At 31.8% G+C, this 15,982-nt stretch overlaps 2 protein-coding genes across 2 annotated transcripts; both read left to right on the forward strand.

Moving 5' to 3' along the window:
• The first annotated feature begins 293 nt into the window (after positions 1–293).
• On the forward strand, positions 294–2,712 carry LOC125815690 (NAC domain-containing protein 35). The gene is made up of 3 exons (XM_049495229.1): positions 294–614; positions 1,116–1,384; positions 1,769–2,712. The coding sequence occupies exons 1-3, from the start codon at positions 344–346 to the stop codon at positions 2,468–2,470; spliced, it is 1,242 nt and encodes a 413-aa protein (XP_049351186.1). The 5' UTR covers positions 294–343; the 3' UTR covers positions 2,471–2,712.
• A 5,998-nt stretch (positions 2,713–8,710) lies between these two features.
• Positions 8,711–14,543, forward strand: LOC125815412 (PHD finger protein Alfin1-like). Its single transcript, XM_049494873.1, has 5 exons — positions 8,711–9,121; positions 9,258–9,290; positions 11,504–11,732; positions 13,841–13,961; positions 14,054–14,543. The coding sequence occupies exons 1-5, from the start codon at positions 9,034–9,036 to the stop codon at positions 14,327–14,329; spliced, it is 747 nt and encodes a 248-aa protein (XP_049350830.1). The 5' UTR covers positions 8,711–9,033; the 3' UTR covers positions 14,330–14,543.
• Positions 14,544–15,982: the final 1,439 nt, after the last annotated feature.

Genomic DNA, 15,982 nt, shown 5'->3' on the forward strand with positions numbered 1-15,982 from the left:
CAACAGAATTTTTTCCATACCAAGGGCTCGAACCCGAGATCTCTGGTTAAGGGTGAAACATCCCACCAGTGCACCACAACCCATGTTGGTCACTTAATATATCTATTTATGTACCCTCTAGAGTATATAATTCTTTTAATTAATAAATAAAGACTTTGACTTATTGTGTGCTTGTTTATTACTCAATTTTACACTATCTTTTCTCGTCCACAACTTTCATTTATCGTACAATAACTCCAGGTAATATAAATGGAGGAAGAAACTCTACCCCTTTTTAGCCTATATATCATTTGAATTCCCTTCATGACAAGTTACTACTACTAAAGTTATAGTAGTATTTTGTATGGCAATTGTCCCTTTTACTACAAACATGAGTCAATCCCAACAACAACATCAACAACAAGATGATGATGATAACATCAACAACACTATTAAAGGAGATGATGATGATGATGATCATGAACATGACATGGTCATGCCTGGTTTTCGATTTCATCCTACTGAGGAAGAACTTGTTGAGTTTTACCTTCGCCGTAAGGTTGAAGGAAAACGTTTTAATGTCGAACTCATCACTTTTCTTGATCTTTATCGCTATGACCCTTGGGAGCTTCCTGGTATATACTACTACTATTCATTTTCTACATCCTCTTTTTTCCTCTTCCAATTTCCGATTTCTTTCCTTTCTACGTAATAGTATCAGTCAGAAGCAGATTCAGAATTTAAATTTTTGTAACACAAGTTCAATCTTTAAGGTTTTCTTAGATTGAATTCATTGAACTTATGTAATTATAAGTTCATAATTCAATATACTATAGTCTATAACAAAAATGTTTTGTTTTTAATTGAACATGTTGAACAAATTGATACATCGATCTCCTTTTAGGTTGTGACGGATGGAGTATGGATTCATCTTAACTCAATACTTTCGATGCAGATCATAATTATTATTATATTTATATAAATCAAGTAAAACTACAACAAATAGTTTATCTGAATGCTTATTTTTTAAAATATTAAGTTTGAACCCTAGATCCGCCTCTGCTTTTGGGTGTTAGCACATAATTTGGAAGTTGATTGTATACATAAGTTTGTTTGTGTATTTTGTTTGGTTTTAGCTTTGGCAGCAATTGGAGAGAAGGAATGGTATTTCTATGTGCCAAGAGATAGGAAGTATAGAAATGGAGATAGGCCTAATAGGGTTACAACATCAGGCTATTGGAAGGCTACTGGAGCTGATAGAATGATTAGAACGGAGAATTCGCGGTCGATTGGCCTGAAAAAGACATTGGTTTTCTACTCAGGGAAGGCTCCTAAAGGCATAAGAAGTAGTTGGATTATGAATGAATATCGTCTTCCACATCATGAGACTGAACGCCTACAAAAGGTACTATTTAGTATCACTAGTTTATGACTTTATTCAATATGTCTTAGTTTCAAATGGTTCATTACAAAACCTAGTCAGAGATCTCATGTTTTTTTTAACATCTCAAAAATATTCCGTCATAATTAGTTAGCATAGTCAAACCAACTCTTACACGAGCTCCCAGACATGGGTAAACTAGGGTCACTTTTGATTCTGCTTCGTCACTCAATAAATGTGTTGAGTTTCTTAAATGTAAGACACAGAAACGTCCAACCAATTGAAATTGTACATGTAAAGTTATGAATGGGAATTGACCTCCTCCACTCTTTAAATTCACAGGCACACGAGGTCAAATTCCGATTGTTATGTAAGCTAATATGTATTACATCCTCTCTCTTTTTTCAGGCAGAAATTTCACTTTGTCGTGTCTATAAAAGAGCTGGAGTGGAAGATCATCCATCTCTCCCAAGATCACTTCTAACAACAAGAGCATCGTCTTCTTCTTCTTCTAGAGGAACAACTTCCATCAAGAAACAACAAGTAGCACAACAAGATTCGTCATTAATCTCTCCGTTATACTTAGGACAATCTTCCCAACAACAAATCGACGAAAAATTAAGTACTGAAACAAGTGCAAGTAGCACTAGTACTGATCACCATCACCATCATCATAACCATCATGTTGCTACATCACTCGGGCTCAATTCCCTCTCAAATTCCTACACTAACATCGCGTTAGACCCTATTGGGAGCGCGGTCAACTCATCCCTAAATATCACAACATCTACCTTGACACCTTTCACTTCATTAGTAGCAACAACAAATAATACTGATGATCTCCATAGACTAATCAACTTAGACCAAGTCGTCGCGTTTCATAATAATCAACACCATTTTCATCCTCCTCCTGGTGTTGTACCCCAACAATATCCTCCATTGTTATTGCAACAACCACAATTAGCACCACAATCTTTACTTCATCAAGGATCACTTCCGTCTTCTGCGGCCGCGGCTTTTTCAGACAGATTGTGGGAATGGAATTCAATTAATCAAACAGATGGAAGCTGCAAAGATGATCACTACCAAGACAATAATCCCTTCAAGTAATTTCATGATCATTAAACTGCACATATACAACATCTATTATATATCTACTGATATTTTTAATTTTACTAGCTAGCTAGCTCTATGATCAAATTAAATAATGTGTGTGTGGTATCTTTGTTATTAGGGTTTTGGTTAGTTCTGATTAGTTAGGGTACTATTATTAAGCTATTGTAATCTTTCTAATTACTTTCTGTACTTGATGAAATTAGATATGTGCTAATTAAGTTAGCTCTAAAGTTTAATTCATCTTCTTAGGGTTTGATTTTTAAATTTTATGGGGAGTATGGATGAACCTTTTTTTTTATAGGATTATAACTTCAATTTAACTTTTCATTAAGTAAGATGAAAAACCAGCTACTACTTTCATGAAGAAATATTTTAGGAATCAAAACAATGTGTCTTGATGTCCCTTTGCTGATTATTCAGGTAGCTGGCCATAGATAAACTATTGATCCCCTCTCGACTCAATTTATGTGATCCACTTTTTTTTTAATCTGTCAAAGTATAGCACATGAATTGAGAAAGAGAGAAGTATTTTCTATAAATGACACAAAATGACTTTTCCATTTGGTTGTTAAAATTATATAAAAATATTAATTAAAAAAATATCAATTGATTGTGATCAAATTCCTACATCCCATGTTACTCAAAAAGAAACTAGACAAAAAAGAAGAAGAAGAAACAGAAGCAAAACAAAATAAAAGAGTTCTGTCTCATGTTACATGTAGATCATGTGAAATAATTAGCCCACAAAATTATAATTCATCCAATCCGTTTAAGTTTGTATTGATTATTAGTACGTACCAAAAAATATATATATAAAAAATATATAAAACAATTAAAACTTAGAAAGAATTAGGTGAATTAAGTTTTGACCCATATTTTAGTTCATTTATGCTCATGTCAATTTCAGTTCAAATAACTTTTAGAGGGACAATTCATTTTAATCCGCCTAAATTCAGCATAATATGTTCATTTGACACCTCTAGATTTACATGCACATAGAAGCTTTAGGAATGAAAATGGATGCAGTCAGTCTGGTTCCAATATACACAGTGTTATTCATAAGAATTAATAATGATGCAATTATTGATTCACACACTTGTGAAGAGACAAAGCTAGAATGCAAAATGTTGGAAAATTAAGGAATACTTGGAGTTGGACCCATAAATATATTTTCACAAGCCAACATCTAAATAGAAGACAATTAATGCTTAGTGTCAAGATTTGCCTAAATATATAGTTTTGGCAGTAACTAAAAGATTTCATTGTTTAGTAATAAATCAGTTTTAAAGGTAATTAATTTTTCCTGGTTGTATCCATATATAGCTACATTAATTCTTTGGATTATTATCTGTCCTATTGGTTAGACTGAAAAGTTTTTTACATATAGATTTGCTATTGACACTACTGCTAAGTGCTATATAACTTATGAACTATGCTCTTTCACCTATGTTATACTCTATGTTAATTTGGAGATGTCCATGAAAGGAAAATGAATGTTTCGAGCTGAATTTAAACAGGTTAAAATGAATTAAATCAATGAATGAGTTATGGTCCAATCTTTTAATTTTAAGAAATTACTTACTTACGCTGAGATGAACTAAGTGAAACTAGGTTAAGCAAAATTTATTTTCTTATAATTTGTTTAATTACTAAACAAAACTAATATTTTTATTTTTATTTTTTTGTTATACTTATATATAACATACCTAAAAAGGTTTTTTTTTTAAAAAAAAAATACTTTTACAAGATTTTCCACAGATCAATTTAAGCCAACTTTTGGGCAGATCATTTTAGGCAAATTTGAATGAATTACATTTTCATTGGCTAATTTTATTATCTCAAAGAGAAGTCCATAGAACATAACGTGCATGTTGTGTATTTTTTTTGTGCCCCTATTCAATTCCGCGTGGATATAGCTCGTGCATGTTCTTTGTTTCTACCAATATAATGCTACTTTACACGGCCGAAGCTAGTAAGGCTCAAGGGATTTATCCAAATTCTTTTCAACGGAAATTTATATTAGATTAAAGTTATTTTTTATGTATATTTAATATATATTGAATTGCCGTCAACTTCTTTATGTGTCTACTTCTTCATAATTTAAACCCCTGGATGAAAATCATTCTCCGGTCACTAAGTCTCTCTTAATGAATTGTGTGACCAACTCAATTAAAAACGTACTTTCTCCGTTCACTTTTATTTGTCATGTTGCGTTTTTTGAAAGTCAAATTGACCAATTTTTAAAACTAAATTAGATTACATTAATTCGAGATTTTGAACAAAAAAATTATATGTTCAAAAACCATAAGAAAAGTACTATAAATTGCAATTTTTTACATATCAATATGATGAAAAAATATATCGTAAAATGTTAGTTAAAGTTCTTATAGTTTGACTCTAAAAAGGGAAACTATGACAGTTAAAAGTGGACGGAGTACTTTCTAGATGAGTACTAGTTTCTCACAAACTCCTGTTTGATTGTCAATTTTTTCCTAACTAAAGGGTCAAAGAGTTATATATATATAATTCCTAATTGGAGAACTTCATATTTGTTTGCAAAAATGAAATATAATTATAAATGATTAGGCGGCCAAAATAAACTGTAATTTCACATGTTGCAAAGGGAAAAACGTGATTTAGTATGTATGGATATATATTTGCAATGTTAATTTCATTGTTAAGGCATCTTCAAAATTCACCAATAATTGGCGGTCCATCTCACATTCATATAATATATACTATACGATAGATACGTCGTGATTGTGCAGCAATAATGCATGTAGTACTGGGATTAAAGCTTATTTAGTAATATTTTATATAAAATTGTAAAGTCAATAATTAGTACTCTACTTCTTCATCTTTAATATGTTTGTCTCGTTTTGATTTGACACAAAATTTAAGAAAAAAATAATAATTAAATTTTGGTATTAAACATGACGTACATGTGAAAAGTTACAATTAAAGAGTTATAAAAAATATATTTTAAAACTGAATTTAAAAAACAAGTAAAACAAACAAATTGAAACGATATATATAATCTATGACAAGTCAAGAGAAATACGACCCTTTTAATGTCGTCTTATTCGACAGATTCAGAATTTTGAGTTTATGGATTTTGAAGTTTAAAGAAGATAAACTCATTGAACTCTCTATGATAAATTATTTGTACAAATCAAGTGAATTTTTGAACTATTATATTTTGTCGAATCTGTAGCTAGAACTCTAACTTCAAAGTTGTAAGCAAATTTGCTGAGATTTTTTTCTTATTAGATGAAAAAATGAAGATTAGGAACTTGAATGTATACATTTAGAATAGAAAAAGTAGAAACATATCTGATATCAAGAAAGCATGTTTGAAGTGTTATAAGAAGTTATAATTAAAAAAAATTAGGATACAATACTTTTAATCTTCAATATTTAAGTCCTATAGATTAAAATTAATTGACAATATATACTTGTATACATATGTATACAGAAATAGTTATGTTTAGAGTTGAACTGGAGCTGATAAAAAAAGAAGTTCTAGATATTCATTTATGATATGATTATCAGTTATATAGGGGTATGTTATTACACAAAAATGAACTCATTTTAGAAATAATTTTGAACTCAGTTGTTAGAAGCAATTACAAAACAGACATCAAACATAACCTGTAAGTTACATTAATGTTGTGTTGGTAGTGTCAACATCCCGTCTATGGCAAGGCCCACGAGGGGCTAAAGTAGTCTAGGTTGGAGTTATGATTGAACATAACACGTGCTTGGTGTACTAAGCTAAAACTAAAGTTGCGTCTTTGCTATCAACTATAACTTTTGGCATAATGATAAATATTTGATTCTAACAAATGGTATTAGAGTCACAACGATTATACCACACGCTAAATAAGTTGGAGACAAAAATACTACTTTGGAGAGCATTTCTCATTCTCAGTAGTAGTAGTTCAGAATTAATAGTGATCATTCAAGTAGTCTTAGTGAGTTACACTTTATCCTCTCCAAAGTCCAGATCACATTTTAAAATTTCATTAGATATATTGTTGTTGAGTTTAATCACGAATGTAAAAAATGTCGGATAACATATCAAGGAGTACTCCAGCTAGATCAGTTCAACAAGTTGCAGAGCAGTAGAATGTACACACATTTTATCTTACCCCTAAGTTGGAGACTTCAACTAATTTTAGGATAAATTTCACAATTAATCATATAACTTTGACTCTTTTTTTCTTTCACTAATAAAGTCATATAGCTATGATTTCGAATATAAAAATCATTACACTTTCACTAACTCACACCAAAATCACAATTGTCGAAAATAAAGTTTTCGATGTAATGTTTTTTCTCCACAATAAATGTGTATTTATTTTTTATTTTATGTAAATCGCAAGTTATAGTCTATCTCAAGTCCAAATAAAAGAGAAAAATTATCCAAATGGGCCAGCATGGATATAGATGAATCGTTTTCCAAGTCCAATTTGTAGAAAGATATTTGTGATTTTTGTGAGTTAGTAAAAGTACCGTGATTTTTATTTTATGTTAGACATTACAATTATGTAATTTTGGTGGAAAAACTAAAAAGTCGTAAGCATATAACCATTAGTGAAATTTTGCCCTAATTTTATGCTATCTACTATCTCTCACTATATTGAATAACTCCGTTCACAAAAAAATTAAACATACAAAAATTCGCTTCCAATAACAATTTAAACCTAAAACTTTATAATTTCACTAGATAAAACTCTTGAATGTACGTCGGTGACTCGTGAGTGCACATCAATTTTTTTTAACCCTTTATACTTTATAACTTGAAAAAGGGAGAATTTCGCAAATAGTCACTATAATAAACTTAATTAGGCTCCTTGACTATAGTTTAAGCTGTCTCGTTTGTATAATTCGCGAATGAATTTGTATAATTCGCGGGTACGTTTGTATAATTGAGCTATTTTTGTATAAACTTGAAATAACAAATTTATACAAATGCAAACTGAACATTAAACCGCTATACAAACTATATTATACAAAATTACGTTATACAAAAGTTATACAAATTATATTATACAAATTTCGAATTATACAAACGTGTGAATTATACAAAGTTGAAACTGCAACCGACATGATTATCACTGAATGTTGATAGCGAGTGATAATCAACTAAAATTATAGTTATTATGATTAATTAACTAGAGTATATATTTACTTAACCATGTAATTTCCTTTTAAAAAAAAAGAAGAAGAAAAGAGCGAAGACCTTTCGATAACTAAAATCCAAGTAGTTATCCGTGCTATTTATATCCCCACAACTTTTATTGAAAACAACAAATGTCAAAATCAAAACCTACAAATACAACATCATAGTTCTTTTTTTTTTACTCCGTTTACTTTTATTTTAAAAATACTTTTAAAATTAAAATATAACTTTTTTATATTTTATTTTAGTATTAATTATTTATTTTTCAAATTATTTTTAAAATCCAACACTACACAGCGATTATAATAGATATTATAATAAATTACTCATATCAATCATTATTTTAAAAAAAAATATTTAAAATTAAAAATGAACAAATAGAGTAACATCTTTTTTCCTAACAAATAATATAAGAGAATTTTACATAAATCTCATAGTGTTAAGAGCTAATAACATTATATATTTATTCTTTTTCAAATTATAAAAAAACTCTTAAATTTAGTGTTATTCGGATACATCGCGTTTTGATTTTGGTTACATCGCTCAACGTCCCGATACATTACGTATCGATTTTGAATACATCACTTAACGTCTAGATACATCGCTTACATCTTGATTTTGGTGAAATTCAAATACATCACAGATTGTCTCGATACATCGTGTCCCGATTTAAAATACATCGTTCAACGTCTAGATACATTACGTCTCGATTCAAATAGATAATCAATGTCTCGATACATAACATATGTCTTGATACGTTGCGTAAAGTGATGTATCTAAAAATGTGAGAGAATAGAGATTTTTGTAATTTTTTTAAATAATAATTTTTTTAGAGAATAGGGTAAAATAAGTTGGATATGAATGTAATTTTTCCATAACATATTTTCAAGTTGGAGTATAGTATGATTTTAACTTTTTAACTAGAAATAAAAAGACTTTTTACATCAGATTTCTGACAACTTTTTTTTTTTTTTTACCAGTAGAGTAGTGATACACAGTATCTGTTTTTACCAAAAAACGAACAAAAATAAAATAAAATAAAGACAGATAAGAAACTAATCTATTTACCAAAAACCCTTTCCCTCTCTTCCCGCTGTTTTGGTCTCATTCTCCTCTTTCTCTCCCTACAATTACTGCAACTTTACTTCTTACAATTTTCTCATAAAAATCTAAGCTTTTTCTTTATGAAATCTTCATTTTCACTTCACATAGCAAACTAATTTTCATATTTTGAGCAACATGAAGTGGAAACTTTAGTTCTTGGGGAAAACCCTAATTTATTTCCACCCACTTCTTGTTTTTTTTTTCTTTCAAAGACTCAATTCTTTTCTTCTTGTGGGGTTATTAGAAATTGCGTGTAGACAAGGGTAGTATGGAAAATTCGGTACCCAGGACTGTAGAAGAAGTATTCAGCGATTTCAAAAGTCGTAGAGCTGCTTTAATTAAAGCACTTACCACAGGTTTGTAGTTTTGTTTTTTTAATTTTCATGAACTTTTATGGGTTTTTGAGCTTAATTACTTTCTGGGTGTTTCTGAATTTTGTTGGGTTTTGCTAATTTTTTGATATATTTTTTTAAAAATAAAATAATATTGCAGATGTTGAGAAGTTTTATCAGCAGTGTGATCCTGGTGAGTTTCTGTTGCTCGTTTTTAGATTGGATTGTTGTGGTTCATCAATATTTGCCTAGTTGGTGGTTCTGTTTTATTGAGCTTGAGGTGTATTTCTAAATGTAGTATATTTCTTATAAGTTATAAGCTATAAGCTTTTAATTTTTGGGATTATTGTCTTCATATAAAAAGGTGTTCATGTTCCTACTGTATCTCGGAATTTCATTGTCAAATGTGGTAGAAGTGATTGAGCCACATGATTAGGACTTTGTGACTCTTAACATTTTAGAATTTTATAATTTGCTTCTTGTCCTGATTTTGTGTCTGTTTTGTAATTTCAATTTCGTTGTTCTAGGGAGTGGCCTAAAACATTTGGTTAGAGCTTTCTGGCTGTTGGCATCATTTTTTTCATTTGTCTTCTTTGGCTTTTATGCAAGAACAGAAAGATCATATCTTTGTTAAGTAGTTTATTGCTTCAATTGAAAAAGCAATTCTTCTGCATTCTTACTGTATCTTGGAATTTCATTGTCAAATGTGGTAAAAGTGATTAAGCCACTTGATTAGGACTCTGTGACTCTTTAACATTTCAGAATTTTATAATTTGCTTCTTGTCCTGTTTTTGTGTCGGTTTTGTTATTTTTATTTTCTTGTTCCAGGGAGTGGCCTAAAGTTAGAGCTTTCTGACTGTTGATATCATTTTGTCATTGATGTTCTTCTTTGGCTGTTATGCAGGAATGGAAAGATCGTATCTTTATTAAGTAGTTTATAGCTTCAATTGAAAAAGCAATTCTTCTGCATTTACAACAGAATTATCATGATTTCAAACTGCATTCCAGAACATGAATTGTAAAAGTGAGATCATTACTTAGAATTTTATGTCATTTACAGTGTTGTCAAAGGCGCGCTTAAGCCTTGAAAAAGAGGCTCCAAACGTGTTGAGGGCTTCGACTCACTTAATGTGTGTTTTAGTTTCATCGTTAAGGCTCTAAGACAATTTTCCTGAGGAGGCATTTAACAATTGATATTTCACTTTATTGTGAAAATGTTCAATTTCTTTGTCCATAGATTTGTTATTCATGCTTATATTTATTAGTCTTGTACTAATATTTTTTTTATTTTTATGTTTTTTGTATTTTTTTCAATTTGGATCCTTTTTCATTAAAGCCCACGCTTTATTTGTGTTTAAAGCCCCAACAGACCTTAGCTTTTTTGCGCTTTTTGCTTTTGATAAATTGGTCATTTAGTTAGGATGTCAATGTCATAAGTGTTCTCATCGTAATCCTGTGTATCAATTCTCAAGGAAGTAGAGATGTAAAACTTCTTTTATGTAGCAGTGATCATCATTTCTCTATCACAGTGACGCAGTGTCTCCAACCATCATTAATCTTGTTTATGATGTGGGTAAAAGCGCATATGATTGCATATTATTGCAGTGTGAAAGCACTTCGATGTTTTCATGACTTTTTTAATGTAAATGCATGCATTTGCTGTATACGTATTTAAGGTTTCTGGAGGCAGGGTAGTTACAGTGGGTGGGTATTGTACTGTCACCTTATGATTAATAAATGTTCTTGTCTTCTTTTTTTTCTCTTTCTTGGTAAGTTTTTTTTCTTTTTTTGTTTTTTTTGGGGGGTTGGGGAGATTCTGTTATTTCTGGTCTATGGAAAAACATGGAAATTCTTAGTTTGTATTTGGCAGTTTCAGAGATTTTTTTTGTGCCAGCACTCGTTTTGTTTTTGAAGTATTTGGTATAGCAGTGAAACATACCATAACTTTATCCCGAACATTTGACTCCTTTCTTTTATGTGGTGTCTAACTGTTTTTATATATTTTATAATCTCTTTAAAGAACTCTATTTAAAGAACTGGTTTACATTCTTTATTTCATTTTGCTCCCATTTATGGAACTGCTGATTATGACCTTTGTGATGATGTATATCAATAGACTACTCCCTCTCTGTATCAAACAGTTGTGTCAGTCCTTATGATAGTATCTCTCTCTTAAAAGTTCTTAGTCCTTCTCTGGAAGTTTTAAGGATAATAGATTTTGCTTTTGTGTTGCATTATTCTTCTCCCCTTTGTTTCCAGTTTACCCTCTTTGTTTCCTTTGCTTTGAGGCTTGTTGTGTGTTTCCCCTCACTGGATGTTCAATTCTTGTTATTTTAGATCACTTATGCAGATCATTTGTGAATTGTTTATTAAAATTTCTGAATTTAACCATATGTATACTTTCAGAAAAGGAGAACTTGTGTCTCTATGGGCTTCCTAATGAAACATGGGAAGTAAACCTCCCGGTGGAAGAGGTCCCTCCAGAACTTCCGGAACCAGCATTGGGCATAAATTTTGCACGTGATGGAATGCAAGAAAAAGACTGGTTATCACTTGTTGCTGTTCACAGTGATTCATGGCTGCTTTCTGTTGCATTTTACTTTGGTGCAAGGTTTGGGTTCGGCAAGAGTGAGAGGTAAAATAACATCCACCCTCTTTGCCGTGTCTGTTTGGTAATTTTTGCTCGCATTTCTTTTTATCTTCTGGGGTTTATCTAGTGACATATGTTGGGCTATTTCTTTCCGATAGCAATTCCCCTCATGCTTCTTAATATTCATCTCCCCAAGCATTTGGTGCATCCAGAACTTGTATGCTCCATTGATCAATTTTAGGGAGATAAGCTTCTGTGATTGCTGTCCTTTTTTTTTTCCATAGCTGAGATAATTTTCCATGAAAAATCACTGAAGAAATTTAGTCAACAATCATGTATGAACGTCTCTTTTCCAGAACTGTACTTTCTAACCCATACAGTTAGAGCTCCCTTTTTCCCTTTGATCTCTGTTGAAGAAATAGGTATATGTTTCCTTTTTGTTGTCTTCTTGCTTACCACATAGTGTTTGACCTGTTTGTTGCCTCTCATTGAGGTATGTTAACCCAGCAATCAATCAATCATGAACTAGGCCTAATCCCAGATAAGGTGGGTTTGATTCCCTTATCTGCTTCATCTCTCCAAGATTCAGTATTTAGAATTCATCATAATTAGACGAGCTTATGCTTGCCGTTAATCTACTCCAATTCTTCTGCTTCATCGGTATATTAAGGCTCTTATAGACAGTTGTGACTGATTGATGGTGTTGAGTTTAAAACATCTTTTTCATTCTAAGGATATACTTTATATACAAAAGCACCAAGAAGGTGCAAATATATTGAGTTTATAACAGTAAAACTCTGAAGTATAAGTATTAGCTGTAATTAGGATTACTAAGTTGGAACTCTGGAATGGAGAATTTCTAGCAGTGAGATTATTTGGGCAATATGTAGAAGTCCACCTTCATCCAAAGTTCATTTAGCAAGTCCACCTTCATCCAAAGTTCATTTAGTCAGTGTTTCATATTTTCTGTGTCATGTAAAGATGATAAGATGTACTGATAAGCTGGAGTTGCTTTGAAAGTTGACAACACCATCAAGAGAATTTGGAAGATGATACCTGCAGCCATTTTTTGGAGTATCTGGAATGATAGGAATAGAAGATGCTTTGATGAAATATACAACTACCTACCAATCTCTAAAAGCTAATTGCCTCATGTTTTTGTACAGTTGGTTTATTTATCCCCTCTAGATTCCCCTGGTTCCTTTCTGAACTGTGTCAGCTCCCTGACTCTTAACTAGCAATGTAAAGGAAAGCTGACCCTTTGCTAATGTACTGTAACTATTATGCATCTACTTGATGCCTGCAATATAATAATTACTTCATCAAAAAAAAAAAAAAAATGTCTTATTTCTTTGTCTTGGTGACCATACTGATGACTTGTTGCAGTGAGATTCCAGACATCTTCCATTTTTTGGTTTCTATAGAATTTGATTATCATTACCATATAAATATGGAATATAGATTTGTAAAGCCCTTTGTCCTTTCACTATTCTGGAGAAGGTTATTAGGTGCTAGTTATTAGACAAAAGCAGTTTCATTTGCATAGTGACATAGTTTGTGGCATCATTGGATCAGATAATATTTGGTTTAGAAGCAAGGATGCCTGACATGTTGAGATGCTTACCTTCAGCTGGTGTTTTTGGATGTATCATCATTGAATAAAATAGTATGTTGAGTGAACAGTAGTTCAGACATGTTGAGAGATCATTCTGTTATTATTGGCTGTAGCATCATTGAATAAGTTAGTGCTTAGTTGAGTAGGCAAAGAATGTCAAACATGTTGGGACAGCACAAATGCTGTATAATACTTGGAGCAATTTTTGAGTAGCAGGTCTTTTGCCCCTCTTTTATACCCTTGGGTTGTCTACTTTTTGTATCTGCTGCTATTGTAGGTTAGAGAAACTTCTGGATGTGAAACTATGACTGAAATCATTATAAGCTGGATTTTATACTGGGAAACTGGTGCATGAGATTCCGTGATCATGTGTACATGTCCAGAAATGTTCAACTTAAATTTGGCTTATATTTTGTCAAGTGTATGGATAGTTTGCCTAGCTAGTCCAATCTCATAAATGTGTCTTCCACTGGTTAAATGGTTATCTGAGATATATTTAGAGAGAATAATTGCTTTATTTTGGAAATCATGTATACAGGAGGAGGCTTTTCCAAATGATAAATGATCTCCCAACAGTGTTTGAAGTTGTTACCGGAGCTGCTAAACAGACACGTGATCCCCCTCACAACAATAGCAACAAAAGCAAATCAAGTGGAAAGGTTCTCATATACTTAACCTAACATATAGAATTACTGTTTTTTTTTTCCATTTTGTTTGAGCATATGTTTTCTGCATCCTCTTTGATTTGCAGCCTCGACAGCCAGAGTCCCAACTCAAGGCAGTAAAGGTGTCTCCACCTAAAATGGAGAACGACAGTGGGGAGGAGGAAGAAGAAGAGGAGGATGAACAAGGAGCAACTCTCTGTGGAGCTTGTGGTGATAATTATGCGACTGATGAATTCTGGATTTGCTGTGATATTTGCGAGAGATGGTTCCATGGAAAATGTGTGAAGATCACTCCAGCTAAAGCTGAGCATATCAAGCAGTACAAGTGTCCTAGTTGCAGTAGCAAGAGAGCTAAAGTCTAAAATTTGTGGCAAGAACAATTAAGTGGTGATGTTGGAAGGTCTAGGAGTTTTAGCTCAATTATCAAATGTCAAAAGTTAAATGTTTGCTGATGGAATTGGGATGTCCATTTCATGAACATTTGCTTTCTGTTATCTTGCTTTCGGATTGTGTTTTAGATTAAAAGAAATTGTGCCTGTTATCATCTTGTGTTTGAAGATCCATTTTCACTTTTTACTTTTGTATTTATTATGATGAATTCCAAAACTTTTGTGATAGTTTTGAGTACCGGAACAACGACCTGCTTAAAACTTATGAGGTCTGTCCTTTATACCAGTCCACCATGACTACAAGCTTTTAATACCCCAATATAGGTTATTCTATCTGCTTCAATATTTTCTTTCTTCATCTTCTACAACAATTCAACAGCTTCAATCACATTGCCATAAGCTGTTAGCATTCCAATCTGCTGCAACAGCTCTCTCAGGAATTTCATCGAACTGTTGCTGTGCAATCTCCAAAGACTAAAACTTTCCATACATACCCATAATCGCAACCATGACCTCTTTTGATAGTATGTTATAACCTTTGTAAATTGGAATAATCTAAGTGATTGACAGGAAGAACAATCCACGTACCCAGTAGGATATGAGCAGTGTAGAGTATAAAGAAATCAGTGAAGAAAACATATCGAGATGAACAATAACAACAAAAAAATAACATAAAACATATTGATATCAAAAACAAGAACTATAAGAATAACCTAATACACAACTTCTGAATCGTATCTTAGTTGATACGTATGAAAAAAAGAAATTCAGTTATCAAAAAATGTAAAAACTAGTGAAAAAGCTACTCACCTTAATTCAATATTGGAGTTTGTCTTTATACTCAAATCACCGCCTTGCTATGATTTATTTCATCAGAAGAAATATTTACGCAACCCAATAGGTACACTTGCTCTCTCACATCTATTATAACCTCTTCCCTCTTTCTCTAACTTAATCTCCGCTTTTTCACCAATAAGTTGATTTACAAAATAAAACTAGTATACTAGTAACAAACAAATCAGTCAAAACCCTGAAAATTAATCCCAAAATTAGTTGGGAACCGTAAATAAAATCACAATAAGATTAATTTTTAGGTTAGCAAATTCAACTTACCATAACCCAGAAAAAAAGGATGAAGATTGCTTCCGAAGGAACAATGGTGCAATTGAAGCCAACAATTCTTTTGGACCAGCTTGCGCATTTTTAACTAATTACATGTGTTCTCTTAAAACTCTCACTATATCACTCAATTTTGTTCATCAACAAAACTTTGTATCCAAATCTCATGATTCTCAAATCATTTTTCACGACTATTAAATTAAAGGTATATTTAACTTTTTAAAAATCCTTGTACTTTTCTCATTTGAGTAAAAGTAAAACCTTTTGATAACTATAAAACCCAAATAAGCTATCCGTGGTATTTATATCCCCCAACTTTTATTGGAAACAACAAATGTCAAAATCAAAACCCACAAAACACAAACATCATAGCCTTCTTTTTTTTACACCTCTGTCTCATCATCAAACAAGAAGAAAAGAAAAGAAGACAGAAGAATCCCTCTCCATTCTCCAAGGCAAAATCTTCATCCTAAATTCTAGTAATAAAATATTCTCAAGTTGGGAGTA

Source organism: Solanum verrucosum, unplaced genomic scaffold (assembly GCF_900185275.1).
Source record: "Solanum verrucosum unplaced genomic scaffold, falcon-dt-bn FXZP01000261.1, whole genome shotgun sequence".
Lineage (NCBI taxonomy): Eukaryota > Viridiplantae > Streptophyta > Magnoliopsida > Solanales > Solanaceae > Solanum > Solanum verrucosum.

Excerpts from the sequence above, each read along its gene's own strand:
- LOC125815690 (XM_049495229.1), top strand. The coding sequence starts at position 344 with ATGGCAATTGTCCCTTTTACTACAAACATGAGTCAATCCCAACAACAA. Across the intron at positions 615-1,115 it reads TGACCCTTGGGAGCTTCCTG|CTTTGGCAGCAATTGGAGAG; the intron begins GTATATACTACT and ends GTTTGGTTTTAG. Across the intron at positions 1,385-1,768 it reads AGACTGAACGCCTACAAAAG|GCAGAAATTTCACTTTGTCG; the intron begins GTACTATTTAGT and ends CTCTTTTTTCAG.
- LOC125815412 (XM_049494873.1), top strand. The coding sequence starts at position 9,034 with ATGGAAAATTCGGTACCCAGGACTGTAGAAGAAGTATTCAGCGATTTC. Across the intron at positions 11,733-13,840 it reads GGGTTCGGCAAGAGTGAGAG|GAGGAGGCTTTTCCAAATGA; the intron begins GTAAAATAACAT and ends TCATGTATACAG. Across the intron at positions 13,962-14,053 it reads AAAGCAAATCAAGTGGAAAG|CCTCGACAGCCAGAGTCCCA; the intron begins GTTCTCATATAC and ends TTTGATTTGCAG.